General features: G+C 34.1%; 4 protein-coding genes and 1 pseudogene across 5 annotated transcripts; all 5 read left to right on the top strand.

Moving 5' to 3' along the window:
- Positions 1-617: 617 nt before the first annotated feature.
- Positions 618-7836, top strand: LOC130816081 (NADPH-dependent pterin aldehyde reductase-like). 2 transcript variants are annotated; one of them, XM_057682662.1, is made up of 6 exons: positions 618-1005; positions 1108-1177; positions 3025-3218; positions 4851-5023; positions 6195-6346; positions 7369-7836. In XM_057682662.1, exons 1-5 carry the CDS (start codon positions 784-786, stop codon positions 6316-6318), a joined length of 783 nt encoding a protein of 260 aa, XP_057538645.1. In that variant the 5' UTR covers positions 618-783; the 3' UTR covers positions 6319-6346; positions 7369-7836. The 2 variants fall into 2 exon arrangements, with proteins under 2 accessions (XP_057538645.1, XP_057538646.1); XM_057682663.1 differs by lacking the exon at positions 6195-6346.
- An 842-nt stretch (positions 7837-8678) lies between these two features.
- On the top strand, positions 8679-12460 carry LOC130816078 (probable beta-D-xylosidase 5). The gene is given in 6 exon segments (XM_057682660.1): positions 8679-8854; positions 8857-9377; positions 9580-9749; positions 9879-9976; positions 10312-11076; positions 11381-12460. Coding segments are annotated over 6 exon segments (2358 nt in total). The 5' UTR covers positions 8679-8700; the 3' UTR covers positions 12031-12460.
- A 1390-nt stretch (positions 12461-13850) lies between these two features.
- On the top strand, positions 13851-14603 carry LOC130816079 (uncharacterized). Its single transcript, XM_057682661.1, has one exon. It carries the CDS (start codon positions 14077-14079, stop codon positions 14410-14412), a length of 336 nt encoding a protein of 111 aa, XP_057538644.1. The 5' UTR covers positions 13851-14076; the 3' UTR covers positions 14413-14603.
- Positions 14604-16482: 1879 nt separating this feature from the next.
- LOC130815703 (uncharacterized) lies at positions 16483-17010 on the top strand. The gene has a single exon (XM_057682190.1). It carries the CDS (start codon positions 16483-16485, stop codon positions 17008-17010), a length of 528 nt encoding a protein of 175 aa, XP_057538173.1.
- A 1024-nt stretch (positions 17011-18034) lies between these two features.
- On the top strand, positions 18035-24490 carry LOC130816077 (protein TRIGALACTOSYLDIACYLGLYCEROL 2, chloroplastic-like; annotated as a pseudogene).
- The last annotated feature ends 698 nt before the right edge of the window (positions 24491-25188 follow it).

Here is a 25188-nt window from a genome sequence, read left to right as displayed (position 1 = left end):
TAGGCTTTTTAGGTCTTTTCATTTCACATTTTATAGTTTTCAACATGGACCTCATCTAAATATTTTTGCCTCAAGTTTCAAAATGTTAGTTTATAACTTATGTATATTGTATAAATTATAAGAAATAAAGAAAATATTAAATGAATTATACGGGTTGAGATAATTTAAAATTATGTCGTTTAATTAAATGAGTTATACATATTTTTTCAAGTCAAAAATTTTAAACTTTAAATCATCTCATTTGATAAACAAATTAAAATGAACCGACTCATATATAACTTTTTATTAGTTTTTCGTTTTTTTAATCATATTGACTCATAGTTCTTTTTATTAAACATTAGAATAAATAAATAACTAGCAAATTAGCTAATACTTTTAACATAAATTCTAGTGAGATACGGTCTTTGTGAGAGACCACCTCTAATTGGGCTGACTCATTATATATTTTTTAAAATATTATAGGCATTAAGAATAATGTAAGTAGACATTTAAATATTAAAAGTAGACGTTAAAAATACAGTAAATTAAGTATAATATCAATAAACATTAAAAATACGATAAATAAAAATTACTCTTTAATAAACTAGATTTAAAATACGTCTCAAAAACCCGACCACGGATCTCAACAACCATTTGCCGAACGGAGGAACTACTTGTAAAATGTGAATTCCCGTTGGGCTATCAATTGTCGTGGTCTATGAAATCTGCGAAATATCGCACTAACATTTCTCTTCCTCCTCCTCCTCCTCCAAACAATTTGGTTGAACTAAGGATTGATTGTGCATGAGTCGAACAGCCATGGCAGGCGTGTCAAGAGGAGCAAAGAGGACAGTACTCATTACAGGAGTCACCAAAGGTTTAGGTAGAGCTCTTGCTTTGGAAATGGCTAAACTAGGTCATTGCGTTATTGGCTGTGCCCGTTCCCAGGATACCCTAAATTCTCTTCAAACCCTACTTCCCAATTCGCCCGACGATTCTTCTCATCTCTTACTCAACGTTGATGTGGTACTTTTTTTTGTTATAATTCATGGTTTTTTTGGCGCTTTTTATAATTTTGTGATTTGTGATGTGAAATGAGGTGATTTATTTGATTTTGTGCGGTTGCAGAGGTCCAATACTAGTGTGCAGGAACTTGCGAAATTGCTTGTTGAGAAGAAGCGCATTCCTGATATCATTGGTATGTTTTCTTCTGACAAGTGTTGTGCCTGCATAGAAGGTTAAGTTTGTTTTATATACAAATGTTTTGTTGATGGGTTCAAATGGAATTTTAACTTTTGAGTTGGGAGTTAGGAATGGAGAAGAAATGACTTTATTATCTTGCAAGTTCAAAGAGATTATTGTTGTGTTTGGATAAATTTTTAGAAGGGATAGGAAAGGAAAGGATAAGGGGAAAGAGTAAGGGAGCCAGGGGTTTCCATTTGTGTAGGAGGGAAGAAGAGGGAAAGAAAAAGTAATGATAGTCAATGTACAATAGTCATCATCATGCCCAATATATCTTGCTCATAGAAGCTCCATCTACTCGAAAGATATCTGAAACTCTTTTGTCTTGATTGTTTCTTAAACAAACCTTCTCTGTTGCCAATTGCCATGCACTTTAAAGCACCGATCAATGCTCAGATCAGAAATTTCTCTATGAAGACAGATATGCTGAATTCCTTCTGTATCCATCATGGACTCCTGTTTTGTGGAAATTGTGAGTTAGAATGAGGTGGATTGTAACCCTTACTCTTTGCTTTATCAGTAATCTTCCCCTATCAACGCTGAATTCCATAACCTCATTTTAAAGACTACTTAGCTCTGTGTGCTTTGCTCTTGAAAAATTAGCCTGTGTACATTGAATTTGAGATCTCTAAGGCAAAATGACATCACGCGCATGTTCCTGCTTTCTTGATTGTAACTATCATTCAGCAATGTTGCATTTGCAATCAGTACAAGTGCAAGAAGTTAGTGGACTGATGTTGTCGAGCTAGTTCCATTGCAGTTTCAATGTTCTGAAATTTTATTTCTTGACTGAGTGCTGCTAGAGCAAACAGCTGAGCTGCAACATTGTCTATATCATCTAAGTTCATACTAATATTTCTTGTAGTGTAATTTATAAAATACATCATCAATGTTGTATTTTTGCACATTCAAAATCATCCAGAGAAAGTATTACATATCGCTAAAACTTTAAGTTGCTAAGCTTGTGGCTGATTTTGCGCAAAATTTATCTATATAATACACCTTATTCTTGATAGTTAAAGCTTAGTTAAGCTATAATCATTGATCATTTTTACGCTTGTGTAACCTTTTTTGTCGAACATCTTAGCTACCAACTAGATTCCATTTTTATCAGAAGCATGGAGATTGAAGTATTTAACGCAGTAGGATGCCCACAGTGGAAGTTGAAACCTAAACTACTATGTCTAGAATGAGAATTAATTTCGAGACATTTCAGAGGATTAGATCAATACTACAAAAAGTTTAAAAATTTTGAAAAGAATTTTTATCAGAACATTGAGCTGCTTTTTCTGATGGAATTTCTAGAAAATCAGTTAGCTGTAATTTCTTGTTTAAATTCTGCAAACATCAGAAAATAAACCAACTTTCACATTCATCTTCACAACTCCAGTCATTCGTCTTTAACAAATATCACATCAACACACTTCATGAAACTCCTATTATAGGTAAATGCAAAGAATATGCCATTAGACTTCATTATATAGAGCATCTCTTTGATCTGGATACTTGTTGGTATTTAAAACTTAGGGTATGATTAAGGAATAGACTTTGCCATCAAGTATATCAATGCTAAAGAGGATCTCTTTTCTACATAGGTAGTTTCCCCACACAAATAGCTGACTAGTAGGTTGTTTTCAGAATAGTATTTTCCAAATTTTTTGAGAAAAATTTCACTTTCTGTCTTTCTGTTTTCAATTCTCTCCTTTTTTTTTCACAGCTAAGGAGACAGGATATTTTAATTCAGTTGCTTGCATTTGTCATTCAAACAAGCATTAGATAGTTATATGATGTATTGTTTTACAGTAAATAATGCTGGCACTATTAATAAAAATAACACCATCTGGGAGGTTCCAGCAGAAGAGTTTGATACTGTGATTGATACTAATGTTAAGGGGATAGCTAACATGCTCCGTCATTTTATCCCTCTTATGCTTGAGAAGAAGCATGGCATCATTGTCAATATGTCATCTGGCTGGGGACGATCTGTTGCTGCACAGGTGAAGTGCTGTATTATTGATATATTTTTCTCTTTGTCAGATCTGCATCACACCAAGTTAACTTTAGTGCTTTACTGTTCATTTTTAATTGGAAAATTATTCTAGAATAGTGTTGTATGTGAGGGGAATTGAGCTCTCTTGATATGTTTAGTCAAACATCTTAAGAAGATTTTGATATTAGAAGAGGAGATTGGTTGATATAACTCAAATTAGCTTCTCTTTAACTGAATAATATAGCTAATAGTGAGTGATTAGAAGGTTTTATGTGTACTTGCAGTGAGAATGCCGTTGATCTGTGGTTGTAGAAATTTGCGATGTTTTGGGAAGATGATAAGTTAGACCCAATTGTTGATTGCTTTGCTAGTTGTTTTTCGACAGATTTCCTAATGATAAGCTACACACCGAACTTAACAAGAATAACAACAATGCCAAAACTTTAACCCCAATGTTATGACCTGGGTGGCAGTGAATGAACTAGCAAGAACAAGCAAGAATAGAGAAATATTTATGGAAGATAGTTGTAATAATGGCAGAAAGTGGAAACCGTATAACAGGTTCTTCGAGAGGCTTGTTCTCTCCCAAGAGTATAAACTCATTATTAAACATTTTTGAGATATCTTTCTTTCCCCATCCCTCCCAAGATGATGTATTTGTCACTTACGGATTGTGGAGTTGGTAGGTTATGTGCTGGAAGGATTTTAGTGTAGTTAAGAAGAAAATTTAGACATTATGGGTTTATGGTCTATGGGGTTGAAAATGATGATATTTTTAGTTAAATGGATATGCAATATTTCGTAAAATGATTAGCCAATTTACTTCTAATAAAAGATTAATGAAAACTTTGTCCAAGGGGCTTTAGAAGATTGCAGAATGCTTCTAGGCACCAAGCTTTCAAGGTTCATTGCTGATTGTTCAAGTCCCGATAACCTTTTTTTCATCATCTCTTCTAACTGTTCACATGCTTTTTACTTAAACATTTTTAAACCTCATTTCTTATTCATGTGAAGTTGTACTCTAGCAAATGATGTTTTTTTTATCAAGGATCATTTTGAAATAATTTCTTTGTATTTATAAGGGTAATGTTGCATACGTTCAATCCCCAATTAGTGGGAGTCTAGGTGGGATCCATTTAATTACATTGGGTAATGGAATGTTGTTTTTTCTCAATCTCTTTGGAACGTCTAACTCTTTACATCCTTTGTTCTTTTTTAACCGTACCAATCTCACAAAAAGCTTTCACATATTTGGAAGAAGTGTTGCCTAAGTATCCATAGTTTGTCAGGGAAAGTTAAAAGTATAATTTACTCTAAATGCGACATATTATTTTGGGACAACCTAAATATAAGGATTATTCTTAAGGGTTGCTCAATGGGTGTTTCATGTTGTTAGGAGACCATGCATCTAGCCTACACAATGCTTATATGTCTTACCACTTTAATTTCTACAAATGAAATTTTAGAGAAACCAAACTATTTAGTTTTGAGGAGGCTAGTTGTGTTTTCCTGCCTAAACTATGTTCCATATTACCTATTATAACATTTTAAGTTCTAATAGATAAGTCAGATAAGCTGCATTGAACTAACCTTTAATAATTCTTATTTGGACTATCTTCAAATTGCATCTCTCTACTAGGTTGCCCCTTATTGTGCTTCAAAATGGGCAGTTGAAGGTTTGACTAGAGCAGTTGCAAAGGAGCTGAGTAGTGGCGTGGCAGCCGTTGCCCTTAGTCCTGGAGTAGTACACACTGAGATGCTTGAATCATGCTTTGGCAGTTCAGCTAGTGTCTATCCAAAGCCTGATCAGTGGTATGATTGTTTTCCCCTTCTCTATAATAATCATAGTGTTGCTTGCCTTATCTAAAAAATTGTGTACTATCTATGATTGTTGTTCATGTTAGGGCTTGATCTTGACATTTTTGTGAAGTTTATTGGATTTTTTGTCAACCAGCTGATATAATTTTCAAAAGCTAAAGCCCATACATCTGACTATTCCTTGTTCTGGATAGCAGCTTCTAGGTGGATGTGGTAGTGTTGGTTGTATATAGTCATATCATATGCTCATTTTAATAGAAGGTTGGAGCATTCACTTGTTGGTTACTGACACTTGTACTTTGTACATATATAAGGAGTTGAAATTGTAAGAGTGCAAAGGGGTTTAGGAGTTTTAGTCTTTGATGGGGATCAGTGAGGATGGAGCAGTAGTGTAAGGAAAAGAGAAGGAACAATGGTCAGTCACCATCTTACTGTTGGGTATTGAAAAGAACCGGAGAACCTACTTTTCTGTTGGCTCCCCATCCACCCGAATCATAAGACAAATAAACAATGAGATATACGTTTGCTACGTTCCTACACGACAAGGTATACTTGACACCATATGCTAGGAAACCTTGGACTTATCATGAAATAATATTTATATTGATTCATGAGCCAACTCAAATGGCATTGGTAGATCAGACTGAGCTAAAATCTAAGGCAGTTATTACACATGTAATGGTTTCCGGGCAGTATTGCAGGGCTATTAATGGAACTACTAAATATTTTTCTTACAACTCAACTCTATTCTGCTAGGCTTTATTGTTCCATGAGCTGCGGCCATGGTATTGCATCATCTTATTTGTGTTCTTCATTTCATTCCTAGTACTTAAATTAATTCTCACTCTCGTCATTGTTGTCACCATCAATGATATAAAATTCTTGCCAGTTAATTTTGGATCTAAAACATGGAGAAGTTACATGAAATGGTTGAGTGTGGCATTTGGCCTCATATTCGTGTCCAGCAGTGAGTCAAGTGCCATTTGAAACCAGAGCATGGTATATTGTTTTTCCCAGTTACAGGCGAGAGACTTCATGTTGAGTGTAACAGTATGTCTTTTTTACGATTTGTTGTGTACTGTCTTAAATGGTCAAATCTTTGATATGATTATTTTTGCACGTCAGTATTTGATATCTTATTTTACTTTCCTTTTACCCATTTTAGTTGCCGGAGCGTTTATGGGAAAATTATACCCCCAACCTTCCCGTTGTTTGTCTATGTAAACAAGGATTTCAACTTCATGGATGACGTGTCAATGTCGTGCCTGCTGTCAATCCAGTCCCCTTGATAAATACTCCCGTAGTACAATAAAAAAGGTAACCACGTAATACCATAATTTGTGTGGTGCAATGGTATTTTGCATAGTCAAACCTGACAGCGGTAATTCCATCTACCTTGTTTTGGCATCATAGAGACTAGTGTCTCAAAACGTAGACTGTTCAAATCCTAGCATTCTAGAAGGATTGAGGTAGCTATTAGGCGCCTAAAATCAGGCCAGATAATTTGGTGATGATTGGTGATAACCCAGAAATAACTTGTTGGAATTATCGTCATAGCAAATACTTGCTTGATGTTGCCGACTTGCTTTGAATTTGTGGCTGTTGTCAATTGAGGCTTCAAGGATGTGGAATTAATCAATTTATTGAATAAGTACTCTTTTCAGAGCCAAGTTTTCATTTTGAAATAGACTAATAAAATCACTCGTTAAATTATATACACATTTTAATTATGTAAAGTTGATGATTTTTGTAATTATCAAGTATCAATCAGAAATGAACGCTTTGTTTTTACAAAGATAAGGTTGTATACATTCTTTCTACTTTGGAGGTAGCCATTTATTGACATTGGAATAATGTAATGTTGTTTAATTAGTACTCCTCGGATAAGGGAGGTATGGAGAAGAAAGAAAAACCTTTTAAAAGGTAGAGTTGAGATATTTCTTGAACAGGTCCAGTACGCAATGTATTACACATGTACGATACAGGTAATATCAGTTTGGTAGATTTAAAACCTGTATGACTTGTCTTATACGATACAACTCGACTTTGATTTAACAAATGGAGCATAATCCAAAATGAATGATAATGAAAATCTTGGCTCTATTGGAAAAATGATGATGTGAACTTTATACGTGTATGCTTTGCTTGCTGCTTTTCTTGGCCTTAGCCTAGAGAATCCTTCATTTGTTGCCTTTTTGTTTAATATGCAAAGACTGTGTTTCTGTTGGTCTTGCATTGCTGAAATCAGTGGAATTTTTCATGCTATAGGAATTATTGTTGTTTTAACTTCTAAAGTCATGGACTTTTTATGACATTATATTGTTTGTTGTTTTCAACAGGGCTCCTAGGGCAGCAACTATGATACTTAATCTGACAGCTGCTGACAATGGTGCTTCTTTAACTGTGTAAAGAGTAGTAGCTATGTTAACCATAGTGCCCTTTCCCTCTTGAACATTCTTTTTTTCACATGGGTGTTTGGTAAAATGGAATATTGGGCAATGTTAGCTCATTGTAGTACAAATAGAAGGTTGGATAATTTAGCAGGTTGACGCAATTTGTTATGAAAAAGTTGTCTTTGAACAATTTGCTCATAGCAGCGTGTTCAACATTAATTGATCCAACCAGTTGATCAAAATAGCTGTTCAAATCTGTTACTCCAATCAGCTATAAGTTATTAGCTATCGGTTGTTGCCAAATACTCTCATAATTTGTAATCATGTTAGATTGTAAATGATTAATGAACAATATTTGTACTAACAACTATGTTTTTCAAGCTATTTTTGCTTGGCAAAGCTTTTCATTCTTGAGGGCAAGTGGAAACTGTTCTGAATATATGACCAATGATGGATTAGTGGCTTAGTGCAAAATAAGTGAGACAATTATCAATAGGATTTTGGCACAAATCAAATGGGATAGATAGAATACCTTTTAAAATCCTTTAAGTCTCCTATTATGAGTTATCTTTTTGTAGAACTCTTAAACTCTATAAATAACGGTTGATTTATTAATCAAACAATATATTATCCAAGTATGAAACAGTTTTAGAATTACAATTTATCAACTTGTTGGTTCACTTAAAAAAATAAATAACTTGTTAGTTCGCTGTGAACTAATATTTGCTGTTTTTTTATTCTTTCAAACGTTATGACATTGTCTTCTTTTTGTTCACTGTTAATAATAACGAATAAATTTATGGTAAATTTTTTTGAACTTTTAACATGTTCTTCTCTTGTTCGCTTACTAATAATGAGTAGCTCAAACACTGAGACGCTTATTTTGAGAATTTAAAATTTTCTAAAGTTTATTTTAGAAATTAAAAAAACAACTATTTTTTATTCATGATGTAAGATTCCAGTTTTCTTGTTAATCCCTCACCAATAAGCATCCTAAGGACCATGAAGGCAACATTTTGTGGGCTAGTTCATACATGTAACTCAGTGAAGCATTTGCTTCCTTAAGCATCCTTATAAATATCCCTTCTATATTAAGTCTACTTGTAAATGCCTTCAAGCTTAAGTTGGGACCTTATTTACTTGGTACCAATGTTTAATACTTCACTTAAATTTCAGTCACTGGTCCTAGCCTTCTTGCTGTTTGTACTATAAATTTGACACTCGGGTAATAAAATGTTACTCAAGCACAAAATTATAAAAACAATTTAGCAAGAAAAAATGAGAAATTTACATCATTTTTCACTCTTTTTGTTGGCGCTTTTACTTGTCCCTTGCACGAGCCAACAATATGCTTGCGACAAAAAAGTCCTTGATGTTAAAAAATTCTTGTTCTGTGACAAATCTTTATCTCATTCTGCTCGTGCTAAGGACTTAGTTCCCGCCTAAGTTTAAGCGAAAAGGCCCAACAACTAGTGAATTCAGCTAGGGGGATCCCTAGACTAGGAGTACCGGCTTATGAATGGTGGTCGGAGGCTCTCCATGGAGTCTCTAACACTGGCGCGGGTGTACACTTCAATGAAACAGTACCAGGTGCTACAAGCTTCCCAGCAGTTTTACTGTCTGCAGCAAGCTTTAATGCATCATTATGGTACATGATAGGCCAAGTTGTGTCAACTGAGGCTCGCGCCATGTACAATGTGGGCCTTGCTGGGCTCACATATTGGAGTCCAAATGTGAATGTATATAGGGACCCAAGATGGGGTCGAGGACAAGAGACCCCGGGAGAGGATCCTTCGGTTGTCAGCAAATATGCTGTCAGTTATGTCAGAGGTCTACAAGAGACCGATAGTCATGGTTCTCGAGACATGCTTAAGGTTTCGAGTTGTTGTAAGCATTATACTGCTTATGATGTCGATAATTGGAAGGGTGTTGATCGATTTCACTTTGATGCAAAGGTAATTAGTTCCAAATAAGCACAATAGACTCTAGGTTTGGGTCTGCCTAGGCCATGAGCCGAGTCACAAGATTAAAACCTACTAATGTTAAGTTGTATAGCACATAACACGGAAAAATGACAACTGAATTGGTACAGCATATGTAGAGATCATTGTTTGGCCCGCCTTATATTAGTCTCTTGAATTCATCCCTCGTTTGCAGGTTAGTTTACAGGACATGGAGGATACATATCAGCCACCATTTAGGAGCTGCGTCGAGAAGGGGCATGTTAGTAGTGTCATGTGCTCATACAACCGAGTTAATGGAGTTCCAACCTGTGCTAACCCGAACCTACTTAAAGGAATAGTCAGAGAACAATGGGGTTTAGATGGGTTTGTAGCTCTTTCTCCTCTATGTCTTGTCATATTATTTCTTCAATTTTCCTGAAATTTTGATTATAAATGTCGCAAACGATTCTACAATTCTTCGTTGTCATTTTCTAATTCGATATATATCGACAGTTATGTGGTTACGGATTGTGATTCTATCCAAGTGTACTATGAGTCTATCAAATACACAACTACACCAGAGGATGCAGTAGCCCTTGCATTGAAAGCAGGTAATTTGCATCTTCCACTAAGCTTATGAACTTTAAGATAAATCTATCGGAAATACTTCACACGTGAGGGATCCCATATTGCTAAAATATTGGGTTGTGGACTTGCATATAATGCTTGGTGAGTTGTCCTCCTAATACCATATGGTTTTGGGGAAGAGTGAAACTCATCATCTGTTGTATGCAAGCCAACGCTCATTACTTGTGGGTTTCTGGGTCGGAGCCCATGGGTACCCCGCTGGTGTGTTCACACGAGTAGGCTCATGGGGTGATCATGTGACGAATTGCCACGGCCTAACATAAGAACTTCTCATATATTGATCCATATAATCATGTAGGAGTAAACATGAACTGTGGAGATTATCTAAGAAGGTATACAGAAAAAGCTGTCAATGAGAGAAAAGTCGAGGAATCGGTTGTAGACCAGGCTCTGATATACAACTATATGGTCTTAATGAGACTCGGGTTTTTTGATGGGAACCCGAGAAAACTTCCCTTCGGTAAACTAGACCCATCTGATGTTTGTACGAGAAGTCACAAAAAATTGGCCCTAGATGCTGCAAAACAAGGAGTAGTATTGCTTGAAAACAAAGGATCATTTCTTCCATTGTCCTCAAAACAAATCAAAAAATTAGCCCTTATTGGCCCTAATGCTAATGCCACAAAAACCATGATAAGCAACTATGCTGGTGTCCCATGTAGGTATACTAGCCCTCTACAAGGACTTAAGAAGTATGTTAAGAAGGTTAGTTATGAACCGGGGTGCCAAAGTGTGAGTTGTCCGAGAAGTTTATCTATCAATGCTGCGGTTAAAGTGGCAGCAAGTGCTGATGCGGTGGTTCTAGTCGTGGGGCTTGATCAGTCGGTTGAAGCAGAGGGACTAGACCGTGTGAACTTGACATTACCCGGATACCAAAAGATGCTTGTAGAGAAGGTTGCTGGTTCAAGCAAAGCAGTTGTTCTTGTGATCATGTCAGCTGGTCCAGTTGATGTGTCGTTTACACGTAAATTTAGTAACATTCGAGCAATTCTCTGGGTCGGTTACCCTGGCCAAGATGGAGGAGAAGCCATTGCTCAAATCATTTTTGGGCATCACAATCCAAGTAAAGTTTATATTTTGCATTCTTTATAAGCCATAAAATGAGAAAAAGTACACTTTTATAGAGCATCTAACATATCTTGGGCTACATCCCATCAGCTTAAGCTTTTGGTCGAGTTTGTTCCCCAAGATGGTATCAGAAACCAACGTAACAGATTGTCACGAGTTTAAATCTAATCACTTAGTTGCTTCTAACCCAAACGTCTCTTGTGTGAGGCGACTGAAAGAGCATACGACATATCCTAACCATTAGCTTAAGCTCTATTTGATCTCGTTCCTTGACACACGTAGTTTGATTGATTTTATAGGTGGAAGGACCCCAATGACATGGTACAAGCAAAACTATGCAGACCAAGTTCCAATGACAGACATGAACATGAGAGCAGACAAAACAAGACGATATCCTGGTAGAACCTACAGATTCTACACCGGGAAACCTCTTTATAAGTTCGGTCATGGACTAAGCTACACTCATTTCACCAAGTTCTTACTATCTGCTCCATCAGTAGTAACTATTGAGCCATCACTAGACAAGCAGGAACTCAGCCGAGCCAACCAAATTCTCGGTCTTAGCACGAATAAGACCAACTGCAAGACCATTGACATATCAGAAGTAAACTGCAAGAAGCTAGAATTTGTTGTTGCAACAGGGGTTATAAACACAGGAAAGCTGGATGGAGGGCACGTTGTGCTCGTGTTTTGGAAGCCACCCATGTGGAGTGGGATCAAGGGAGCCCCTAATACGCAGCTCGTAGGATTCGAGCGAGTGGATGTGAAGGCAGGTAAGACTGAGATGGGTATAGTAAAGCTAAATGTGTGTGAAGCATTCAGTTTGGTAGATGAACAAGGGACTAAAAAGTTGGTTACTGGTATTCATACACTAGTAATTGGTGCTCCTAGTGAACAAGTTATCCATCATTTTAGTATTGGTGTGCATAGTAACATTAAAGATCACTAAAATATGGAGTTTGTAGCAAATTAAGACTTTGAGGTTTAGGTCTTTTACGAATTACAGCGTTGAAGTTTTTTTTCGAATTATAGCTTCTAAAGTATCAATGTCTACAACGTTTAGGCTGAATTACGGATTATGGTTAAGAGATTAAAATTATGTGATTTGGCCTGAACGTTGTAGGCATTGAAACTCTGGTTGATTTAATTCACAAAAGAAATATTATGGTTGTGATTTGTAAAAGGGCTAAATGTTAAGGCTGTAATTCATGAATTATTCATGTTGTTATATAGGACAAACATGATTGTGTTAAAGATTTATAACGATTAAATAAAGAATCTCTTGACGCTTTTAATATGCTTGTATTCATCTAATACACTAGTGTAGCTCCATTGAAGACTAGATTGTATGATGTGTGGCCTCCAAATGGTATATCTATAGTTTTATTGTAAGGTAATACATGTTGCAGCTTAGCTTTGCAGTTAATTGTGTGTAGAGGTGTTCATTTGAATTATTGGATCGATTTTGATCAAGTATTTGAGTTGGTTTAAAATTGAATCTCATTTCATTTTAATTTTACATAATTATAAATACAATTTTAAAATTCAGTCAAATCAAATTTAATTATAATTAAATATTTTAATTCATATGGATCACTCTCAAATTTCAAAAATATTTATAGATATTAAAACTCAAACAAGTAATAGGTAGTATGAGAGCCGTAGTACTATAACCCTAAAAGCATTTCTCAATTCTCACCATAAATGGTTTTCAATCTCCATTTGAAAAGTTAAATTGTTGACACGTGATGAATTGACCGTTGAATTTGTTTGAGCTAATCCATCCATTATTATCCATAGACCGTGGATATGTGGATTAGTGGATAGTCAATGGTTCAGATGAAACCGTGCACAAATACAATACCTTTAACTAAAACTTGTGGAACAACACGTCAAAACTTTTTTAAGTAACACAAATTTTTAAATGAGACTATTTTATAGTGAAATTATTGCTATTAGGTTAACTCGTATACATATAATTTATTACAGTGATCACTTATAATTTTAAAATAATCAATTAGAAAAATGAACTCGTTATTTAGCCTCGTCTCATTGAGACAGTGTCATACAATGATACAAGACGTGTTTAACTAAATACTCGTTATTAACTAATCAGTTAGCTTTAATGAATTGAAGTAGAAAAATAATCTCCATTTTATTATACTTGTAATTAAAAGTAATGTTTTTTCATGACATGTCACTATCAGTTACAAGCAGAGGTGTTCAAAAAAAATTAAAATAGATTTGACCCGTCATTTATCCGATCTTGTATAACCGATTTGACTTTAACCCGACTTAATATGGAATGAAGAAAAATCAATGTAGACACAAGACTTGATTTTAATCTGATTCGAAACAGCTAACTTCAAACTGATCTGATGATTCGAATGAACATCTCTAATTACAAGTACTTCAAAACTAAAGAAATAAGAGAAGAAATATAAAAAATTAAAGTAGTACAATCATATCATATTTAAAATAAAAATGAGATAAATTTATTAAAACAAATTAAATGAAAACACAAAAACTTTGACAAAACGGTTTTATTATGAGACCGTCAATTTGAACCAGTCCAATTTACGTATGTAACAGCATCACATGTTTTCACTAATTTTTTTCATTTTTTGAATATTTATCAATTTTTAACATTAAACTGATCAAATTCTATCTAAATAAGCTGAAATGAAAAAACCAAACAAATTGAGTGCGACAAGAATATAACGGGCGCCCACAAACTAATTATTAATATGATGAATTTTTAACATTGAATATATGTTCAACTTTGGCCAACTTGTAACATCCTATCACATTCCTACCTATTTCAATTTTCAATCGTCAAATTGATTGAAATTAACCCAGCTGCCTTTTGACTAATCGCATATTTCTTCCCACTATAAATAAATTAGTACTCATCCACCAATTCCTTACTTCCGTCACAAATCAACACCAAAAACCCAAATATTCAATACCCCCTAAGTTTACAGACCAGAAAAAAATGGAGGGATTAATACCATATCTGGTACGAGCAATTAAGAGGCAAAATCTACACAAACATAGCTACAGAAGCATGTCCGATAGCTCGCGTCGTAGCTACTACTTGCTTGGCGCTGCTGATTCGTTTAACGGCTCATCGCATCGTCGAACGCAATCGGAGTTTCAGCCGCCTACTGCTATGGATTTGCAGCCTGAAGTTGATCGGTTTGTTCGCTCACAAAGCGTCAAAAATGGCGTCAAAAATAGCGTCAAAAATACTGATTATAATTATAATTATAATTATGATTGTGGTGTTAAGCACAGATCTCAGACAGTTAATAAGTTTCATCACTACTAATTGAATCTTGATTGTTGATAGTTGATTGTATTTTTGATTAATTATGTTCTACTTTTCCTGTCAATCAATTATGTAATTTTTTATTTTTTTATTTATTCAAGTGTGTGGATTAATTAAATGTAATAAGTATGATTATTCCATCGCTAATTTGATGCAAATTTCTAGGAAATGAAACTTTGACATTAATATAATGTAGTGTTTCACTCCAAAAAATAAAAAATAAATATATAATGTGGTGTTTAGAAATAAGTATTTCATTTCAAATTATGAATTTCAATTATGAAATTATAAATGAAGAATTTAAGAATAACAAGGTTTGGATAGTCATTCTTAAATTCTAATATCATATTTGGAAATAATGATTTCATTTGGAAATTTAAAATTTGCTCAAATTTATTGTTTGGCAAATCAATAATTTTCAAATTTGGATTTGAGTTCAATTCCATCATTGTTTTTAAAATAGTTAAAGTTAAGAATTTGAAAATGACTATCTAAACTTTGTCACTCTCAAATTCTTCATTTATGATTTCATAATTTGAAATGAAATACTTATTTCCAAACACTACATTAACTACTTTAAAAATAATGGTGAAATTTAATCCAAATTTAAATTTAAAAATTTTTTATTTGTCAAACAATAAATTTGAGTCATTTCCAAATAAAATTATCATTCTCAAATGAAAAGTTTTCTAATATGATTGTTTTTTCTTTTAGCTAGTTTAATTATAGAACTAACTACTCATTTTGAACAAATTTCTAATAAAGTGTTCCAACAAGGATGATCACTAATTTGGGCATTAGGAAAAATTACTTAGAATAATTAAATATTTTTATGATTTTTCTATGATAATTTCACTTATTAATTAATCATGAATAATCTTAACTTTATAAGGTATTTGCCAAGAGTAAACTCGGATAACCGAAAAACCTGTTATAGCAAGTTTTTTTAATAAAAGATAAATAAATACTCGTTCTCTTAACTTTATATTAGTTTTCAGTTTATTTTTTTTGTAAATTACCTACTATAGCAGGTCATCCGGTTACCCGAGTTTACTCTAGACAAATACTCCATAAAATTGAAATTATTCATGATTAATCAATACATGAAATTATTATAAAAAAATCACAAAAATATTGAATTATTCTAAATAATTTTTTCTTATATTCATAAAGAAAAGTTGTCATGATAGATAATAATAATGCAAAATTAACAAAGTTGTTTGTCTTTTGTTTACTAAATGAAAAAGGTCACTGAAATTTAATTATGTAAGCCTCAGGTTAACGCATTTTAAATACCTGCTATTGTATCCTTTCACAATATATACAATCATATAATTTCTTTCTTTTTTTTTTTCTCATTTCTTTCTTCTACATACTTATGAAATATTTTTTGTTTTGATCATCATTGTTTGTCCTTCTTCCAAGCTTCGTTAATGGCTGCCTTCAACACTGCTGATTTTATCATGTTATCAGAGCCGTAAAGGTCCTCGATCCATTGGAGTCTCTTGCACTGAAGGCGTTTGATGTTTTACAGCCGACCTTTTCTCTTTTTTTTTTCTTTTTCTTTTTTGGTTTATGCTTCCGTTTCAAATTGCTAGTAAGATTCTCAATTTTATCTTCATATTCTCTTGTACGTTTGTTTCATGATTCTTCTTTACATTCATTTAGATTTTTTTTTGTTGTTTTCGTATAATCTTGATTGATTTTCATCTTGATTGTTTTTCCTTATTCTATTTTTTCCTCTGTTTTTATCCTATTACTCTTTTCTTTGATTCTAGAATATCAATCACACTTCTTCTACTATTCTTTTTTTCCTTGTTCCTCTTCCACCGATATTCTCTCTCAAATTCTACCTCACTTTAAGCAATTATGTCTACTGAAACAACAAACAACAGTACTTCGCACAATCATAATGCTAGAACTCTTGATCTCACTGCTGATCCTAGCACAGTTTTTTACATTCATCCTTAAGATACAACTGCACAATCTTTTGTCTCCGACAAATTCGAAGGTGAAAATTTCATCATCTGGAAATCTTCTATGATCATAAGTCTCTCCACTAAAAATAAAATGTGTTTTGTGAATGGCTCTCAACCTAAGCCATCCCCAACTGATCCAACATATCAGGCATGGATCAGATGTAATGATATAGTCAGAGGTTGGATTCTGAAATCTTTAGGTCCAGTTATAGCCAAGAGTGTTTTCTTCTTCAAGACAGCTAAAGAAATGTGGCAAAATATGGAAGAAAGGTATGGACAAACTAGTTCAACACAACTATTTGCTATTCAAGAGGAGATAGCCACAATACAGCAGGAAAATGACGATGTAGCTGAATTTTTTGCTAAGATCAAAGTTCTTTGGGATGAGCTAGATGAGGTCTGTCCTTTGCCAACTTGTGAATGTAACAGATGTACTTGCAACCTAACCTCCAAGTTCCTGAAAATCTTGCAAGATCAACGACTCATGCAATTTCTTATGAAGTTAAGGGAGGAATACAGGCAAACTAGAAGCAATATTATTATGATGCATCCCTTGCCTAATATCACACAAGCCTACATACCCTCATTGATACCTGATATTGATGAACAACTTATTTAGCCTTCATTGATACATTTCCAAGTAATTTCCAATTTTATTCTCTATATATCTTTTTTGATTGTATATATCTTTCTGTAATCGATAAATTGAGCTATACCCTCATTGATGGTTGTTGAATTTGTTTCTAAATCTTTACATTCAACTAAATCAGTTTCGTTTGATTCTCACTCTTCCGATGATTCTTTTGAAATGCCAATAACTTTGAATTTGGTTCATCAGGTGTTTCTGTCCAATTATTAGCTTTGATTTTAATTGGTTCTTTTTTTTTTTTCTGGATTGCCAAGGCTTTAAATTCATAAACATCTTTTTTACCTGCTATGCATGATGAATTTCTAATTGAATGAACACTATAGATGTCAATTGAAATGTTAATTAATTTGATTGATTGATTATGATATGTTTAAGTACTAATTTTGATATTTGTTTTAGGTGAGTGGGACCACTGATTCTTTGATTGCAAACTTTAATGGTATAACATTCCATGAGATTATTTTTATTATCACTCAGTGAACTACCAATTATCAAAATATTACAGGGTTATGCTAATTCAGCTGGGTTTTTAGGTTATTAAATTTAGTTAATTGTTGTGAGTTCTACTTCAATTACATTATGCTTTGAATCAAATACACAGTGTCATTTGCAAGAGTATTCATTTCTTAAGCTGTATGATGTATTGTTTGACGTGGAAAGAACTGAAAAGAGGAATCCATTTCTTACATGACAATTGTTTGGGGAATGGCTTTCTAATGTCTATACACAACGCCCAAAAACAAAAAATTGAATCTAATAATGGTAGCTTCAGAATTGATTTGTCTTGCCATTTTAATGCAGAACCTTCTTTTTGGTGATATCTCTTGATATCTGTTTCTGCCCACTCTATACAGGCAGATCAAGAAGGTGGTTGTTATGATCATGCTGATTTTTCCCCAGAAAGCACTACTAAAAGCCTAGTCTTATAAACATTAAGCACCTTACCAAGCTGGGTAATTGTTTCCTAATATTTGTTTAAAATAGGCTAAAAATTATGATGGGGCATTCTTTGGTCCAAAGTTTGGCCACCTCAGCTGGTTTAACCTCTTCTTTGATTCCTGTCCGGCATGGTTCTAGCAGTTCATCCTCTTGTCATCCTTTTATATTTAAAAACCCAGCAGCGTGTGTTAAGGCAATGTCTAGCTCAGAGCAGAACCAACCACCCTCTTCATCAGAACCAAAATCTGCATTTGCTGCTCTTTTAGATGTTCCTCGTGTTATTTGGAGGCAAACGCTTCGTCCTCTAAGTGACTTTGGATTTGGTAGAAAGAGTATTTGGGAAGGAGGGGTTGGTTTATTTATTGTCTCAGGGACAGTTTTATTTGTGCTGAGTTTGGCTTGGTTAAGAGCTTTCCAGATTCGCAGTAGATTCAGGAAGTATATGGCAGTGTTTGAATTTCCTCAGGCTTTTGGCATTTGCATTAGAACACCAGTGTGGATTAGACGGGTGAATGTTGGCAATGTGATTCGTGTAAATCCTTCTCTGTAAAGCATAGATGCTGTTGTTGAGGTTGGTTTTCATATCATGCTTTTATATTCTTACATTACACTGATTTTTTCCCTCATGTAGACTGTAGTTATGATTTAAAACTTGAGCTCAATTACTGTTAAATCGTTATAACATAGTCTATAACTGAAATATCTCTTCTTTTAGGTTGATGATGATCAAATCATTATCCCACGAAATTCCTTAGTTGAAGTGAACCAGTCTGGTCTTCTTATGGAAACTATGATTGACATAACTCCAAAGGATCCAATTCCCACACCTTCTGTTGGGCCTCTTGATCCAGAATGTGATAAGGAAGGCCTCATTGTTTGCAATAGACAAAAAATTAAGGGATCACAGGCAGTGAGTTTAGATGCACTAGTCGGAATATTTACCCGTATTGGGCGTGAAGTGGAAGAGATTGGTGTTATTAATACTTACTCATTGGCGCAAAGAGTTGCAGTTGTTATTGAAGAGGCAAGGCCACTGCAAGCAAAGGTCTGATTTCTTTCTTGAAAAATTCATTTTCGTAGCTGCTAATGCTTATTAGCTGATGAAATTTAAGAGCTGCATTTGTGAGGCTTTCATCATGTCTCTCATAAGTTGCATAAAAAAGTTGTTTTGGCTTTACAAATTCCACGATACAGCTTAATCTATGGCATCTACTAATGTAGTTTAGTAGCATTTTCAGATTAGACATCTGTAGTTAGTGGTATTTCTGTATGGAGTGCTCATATATCCTACCTCTCATAGTAATTTCTTTTATAAAAATTCATTGTTCGAAAAATTTAGCTATATATCTCTATATAGGAATAATAAATTATAATAATTAGTTGCTTTTCGATGGCGAGAAACTTTTAAGGAAGAGTAGAAAGATTATCATTAGTCTTGGCCTTCATTTGCAAAGAAGGATTTTTTTTACCCTATCTTTTGGGATTAAGGCTCTGACATGCTGTAACGCTATAGTATATTCGTCAAATAACTTTTGAGGAACACCAACCTGTTCATATGCTTCTCACAAGGGAACACCTATGGCCAGCAACATTGACAATTAGCTTATAAAGTTTTACTACTGAAGAAAACTTTTCTGAACATGCATTCCTTTGCAACTACGGGATTGAGGTCCCAAAGATGCACAGTTTGGTAACCCCTGAAACCTGTCAAAGCTATGCTTGACTTGTAGATTTGATAAGAAGGATGAAACACCACATCATACTGTAAATATATCAAAGGGAGGCAGCTATGTCATAGTATAAAATATATTTTTTTTCCTAGTATCACTACTAGTGCGGCATAGAATGAACACAAAAGGAAAGTTATCTACTAGGTTCTTGGATGTGTCATTGTTGCTGACCCAGCCTTTTTCTACAAGCTTCACATTTAAATGCCTCGATCTTCTATAGGTCTCTTGCATCAAATAAAAATAGAAACAAGAAAAGAAAACATGAAAAGCTTGCTTCATACATAACGAAGCAATGACAACAGAAGTTTAGATGAATATCCCCATTAAAGTCTTTGAATTCTTTGATCTTGATAATTTCAGATGGAACAGTCATGCCCAAAAAAATTATATTCAATAAGCTCTTTATGTTGTTGATCTTGATGACTCTATCTAGAGCATAAGTCTTGTAAGAGAGTATTGTCTCTTATTAAGAAGCGGTATGTGAGGGCGTTGTATGACAGAGATATGGAGGAGAGTAGGAGACATGTAAGCGATTGCAGAGATTTACTACAAAGGAATTTTTTTAAAAACTAATCACATTCTCTACTCCTACCTCAATCATGAGCAGAGGAGACATGTAAGCTATTACAGAGACTAATTGGTCTTTTTTATGCTCCACGGAGTCATGATAACTAGAGTTACTTGATTGATTTTATGGGTGTTTTATGTTGTATAATGCTTTATCCACGTAGCATCAGCAACTAGATTTATAATTACAATGAGAAAGTATTTTCTTGTAACTCCGGTCAACTGTGTAGTGATCCTTTAGATTGAAGCTATGTCGGAAGGCATTCAACCTTTGTTGTCGGAGGTTCGTGACACTGGTTTGCTGAAGGAAGTTGAAAATTTAACTAGAAGCCTTACACAGGAAACAGAAGATTTGAGGTAAGTACTTTCATTGATTTTGTCCCACAATGCAAGTCTGCAATCAAGCTAGTTGAACAATGTTATTACTTTGCAATCAAGCTTGTTATGCTATCTCAAATCTACCTGGACTATCTTACTTTCTATTTTAGAGTCGATATAAACTGTTTATTTAGATTTGGAACCTGTTCTCCCGAACTTATCTTTATATCATTTTTGTTCAGTTCAAAATTCGGCCTATCACTTCAGTCTCATATTTTCACTAGTCATTCAATTCAGTTTCCTTCAGTTTCCTTCAGTTTCAATCTATGGGGGTGAACAGGTCCTTAGCTGTGTAGTATTTGATTAAGATCAATCAACTGTTTTTTCCAATGCTGACTGTCATTTAACTCTGAATCATTGGAAGTCTTAATCAGTAGGTTGCAACAACTTGTGACATCACCAACTAATGCTAGGGTTAAGGATGCAAGTTTCTAGTGATAAGTGCTGCATGCAGTTCCCCCTCCCCGTTTCAGTCTTCCCCTTTTTAAATTTGAAAAATGCGATGTTATTGATTCCTGTATCATTCGATTGATAGGTATTGTCATTTTATGTTTCCTTCATTATCTTCTTATCTGTATTACATATACGATAAGCACCTTACTATCATATGGCATCATCTGATAAGTAGTTCAATGATTTTGTTCCAGAAAAACATTCTTGTTCGCATAGGGCTAACAATTTATAGACTTTGATCAAAAGAAAATGAACCAAGTATTCATTACTTTGATATTGTGTGATCATGACATCTTTGATCAAAAAAATTGCGGTCGCAGATGCGTTTACGAAAATAGTCACGGTGTTGCGAAAAGCACCTATAACAGAGAAATAACGCGAATTGCAGCCGATGCGGTGTGATTTTTGAAAAAAAATATCACATAAGGGGAGTTTTGAACTTATAATTGCATTTTTGTTGAACTATTATTATTATGCAAAATATGCAACCAACTATTATAATTCCAATATTTAAGATTCTTTTAGTGTATAATTAATTAACTTATTAGTTACTAGTTAATAGTTTTGTTTTTCAACTAAAATTATGAGCAAGTATAATTTAAATGATTGTAATAATTAAAGTTTATGGGTATTAATGAAATTTTAACAGGAAGATAATTAACATTGTAATGGTGAAATATCGTTGTAATGGTAAAATAACGGGCGTTACACGTTATATAACAGTCAACGCGGCGTTTTGACCATGAAATTTTATGCACCGTTATATAACGGGATTTGTATAACGAGTGTTACGTAACGTAACGGGGGAGTTTTTATTCCATTGGTACAACTTTTATAACTTGATTTTGAGTTTGGTGTAGGCTTCATTTGAAATGTTCTAATGTAAATGATTTTTTGGATCATGATAAGATCTTTTATATATTTAGGTTGGTCATGGTATCAGATTTTAATCCCATTCTAAAGCTATACATGTACACTATTGTTCATGCAATTAATGAATTTCAAATAAGCTACTTATGGGGATTTTGTGCCACTTGGGTCATTGATTGAAATTTAATAGTAGTTAAAACTAGTTAGATAATAAGCAATTTTTTATTTCCATTGCATTTGATCCATAGATTATGCCAATAAGGGAACTTTTTTTTGATTATCAGATGCATCAAACTCACTTGGTAACAAATTTGTGTTGTGATCCTCTACTAAGGCATCTTTTAAGGTGCAATAATATCGACAAGGGATATCTTTATGGGGGTATTACTTGTATTAAACTTGGGTAAGATTTAGATTGGATATTTGGCCTTGGTGCATCGCTGCATCTCTTGCCTAGTGTTTGCACCATGGTACCAAGCCTAATGCATGCGGTGGCTTGCATGTCGTTGCTTGCTCTAGGCACATAGATGAACTTGAAGGGCTCTCTTATGGAAAGGAAGGCATTGATAGAGGACAAGGGGCATAAATAATGACACATTTCCATGTGTGGCCCACCATATGTATCTCAAGGTAAATTGTTGGAAAGACTCTTAACTCTATTTTGTGTTGTTATCCCAACACATTGACTTCTATCTATTCTAAGTAAATCCTCTTTCAATATCCTTAATTTTTTCCCTTATGCCCCTAGGCTTTCCTAGAGTTGGCACCCTTGTTATGAAGAGAGACAAGAGCGTACCTTTCCCTATCATCGAAATTGCAACCCGTGAGTAAATTATGGATCTTGACAACAAGTCTGTGGAGCAATGGAACGCCATTTCTGATCCATGAGTAGAGACCCTAAGCCTTAAGTATAAGGCATCAAATATCAACTATTGTCCATGCTTTATGTTCCTTTTGAATCATTAGGGAGTTGGTGAAAACGTTCAACATATATCCCTATTATGCTTTGTAGTGCTTGCAAATCAAAGGTAAAAGCTTTGTTCGTCGTACAAAAGTTTTTTTGGCTGTATTTCTATGGTTTGGACTTCTGGTTTAGAACAGGGAATCTGGATTTCATAAGTTTCTTATTTAGGCTCCATGTTGAGCTTGTTAAACTTGGTTGGCTATTGCAAAGAGTTTTGGTGGTCTTTCTCTGTAGTTTCAGTGTGGGTACATTTGTGGAGCGTATTTATCCTATCTTTTGTAACTGAAAGTTTTGTTAGGTTCTTTGTGATCTATTATGAGCTATAAATGATGGTTTCCTATTCTGTATCAGCTTTCAACGTGAATCACTATTTGTAATTTTGTAAGGATGATACCTTGTTCTTTTTTCTTTTTTCCTTTTGTTATTTCTGTGTTCCTTTTGAATAAAAATTCATGTTCTGATACAAAAAATGTGAAGAGGTGGAATGATGGCAATACTTAGAGCTAAAGATTTAAAGCTGGGATCGGGTTTAGTTTGGATTGTATTCGATGGAATGTATGTATGTTTAGGGTTTAGTGTGATGCTATTTTGCAAGTCCGTACCCTGAATGTTTGAAAATCATTTTAAAAAACTTTTTCAGTTGTTTCTGAAGGATTTAGGGTGATGTGTGATGTTGACAATACTATGTGATTCTAAATATGCAATCACAGTATTTTATCAATCAGTAGCAGAAGATACCAAAAAGTCCAAATTAACAGGTTGTCTACCTGAAACTGAAATGATTCCGTGCGCGCTTTTTCGAATCCTTTTTATCAAATGCTATCTGCTAATAGAATTTGATTCAATGCAGGAGAGTGCATTCCTCTATTATGACCCCAGAAAATACTGAACTGATTCAGAAATCAATATACACACTGATATTTACCTTGAAGAACATTGAGGTACGCAGTACGCTCTATGTTGGAGTCATCTTAATATCTTTGAATCTCATGTTTTAAGTAAAACAATTTCGTCGTAAAAATCATGGTGTTTGAATCAATTGCAGAGCATCAGTTCGGACATATTGGGGTTCACGGGTGATGAAGTCACCAGACGGAATTTGAAGCTGCTTATTAAGTCGTTGAGCAGGCTGCTGTGACGAAAACTGGCTTCTAGAATGTGGTTCTTAAATTTAACCTGACTTCTAGAATGTAAGGACACACTGTGAATACTTGTAGTTCAGAAATGGGACTTGGGATTTTTGACATGTCTCGAGTTTCTTCGATGTAAAAATTAATGAGATATCAACTATATAAATTCAGCTTCCATGTAGGTTGGACAACTTGTTACAAATGTTGAAGAGGTAAATTCGAGTTGAAATCTCTCAGTTTTTTGGACAAGAGATTAGTTGATAAAGATTAATGTATTCTTCGTTTTGGTGCTATGAATGATCTACGATTTTACGACTTTACGGCGTAAAATAAGCGAGCGATTCGGATCGTAGGTAGAATCATAAAATTGTAGAATTTTACGATTTCAATTGGAATAAATTTTTTTGAGGTAGGAACATAACACGTTCTACTATCCTTCAATTTAACAATCTAATTCTACAAATATCTCAATTATTATTAAAAATTTTCTTATGTATATATATATTTTACTAATCTCTTTCACATATATACATATTTCAAATATTTCACGACTATAATTTTTAAAAAAATACAGTTCTTAATCGATATAGTTTTAAACTAATTACTAAAATTCTATCCGTTTCACTGAAAAAAATTAAGTCAAAGAAACATAAATTCACAAATTTCAATTTTTAAAATGAACAATTATGACTTTTAGTTTTTTTGTATTCTTTTTTTTGTAGTTGGTTTCTCGAGCCGGTGAACTCCTTTGGCTGCGTTCTCCTTTATGGGTATGAGTTGCCGCCGTCCTTTCCTCTTCAGACCCTGTCCATAATTTTTCTATGAACGGAATATACTGGGTAGGATGATGATGATGAATTATGACTTTATTAAATATTTTAGCATATCTTACTTTATTTGTAGAATTCAACGATCATCCGATTCTATTTTACCGAATTAATCCTACCTTTCTGAACGATTCCAAGTAGAATCCTGAACCTAACAATTTTCATAACTCAATTTCTTATCTTTTGTCAAGCTCTCTCACTTCTTTTGCAAGTACTTAATCAAGAGCGCTTTTGTAGGGATTCTCGACTGAGCTAGCATTAAAACACGGTTATAGCACATTAGCTTGGTT

The sequence above is a fragment of the Amaranthus tricolor genome, chromosome 6, assembly GCF_026212465.1.
Source record: "Amaranthus tricolor cultivar Red isolate AtriRed21 chromosome 6, ASM2621246v1, whole genome shotgun sequence".
Classification (NCBI taxonomy): Eukaryota; Viridiplantae; Streptophyta; class Magnoliopsida; order Caryophyllales; family Amaranthaceae; genus Amaranthus; species Amaranthus tricolor.
This window is presented reverse-complemented; position numbering and strand designations above follow the sequence as displayed.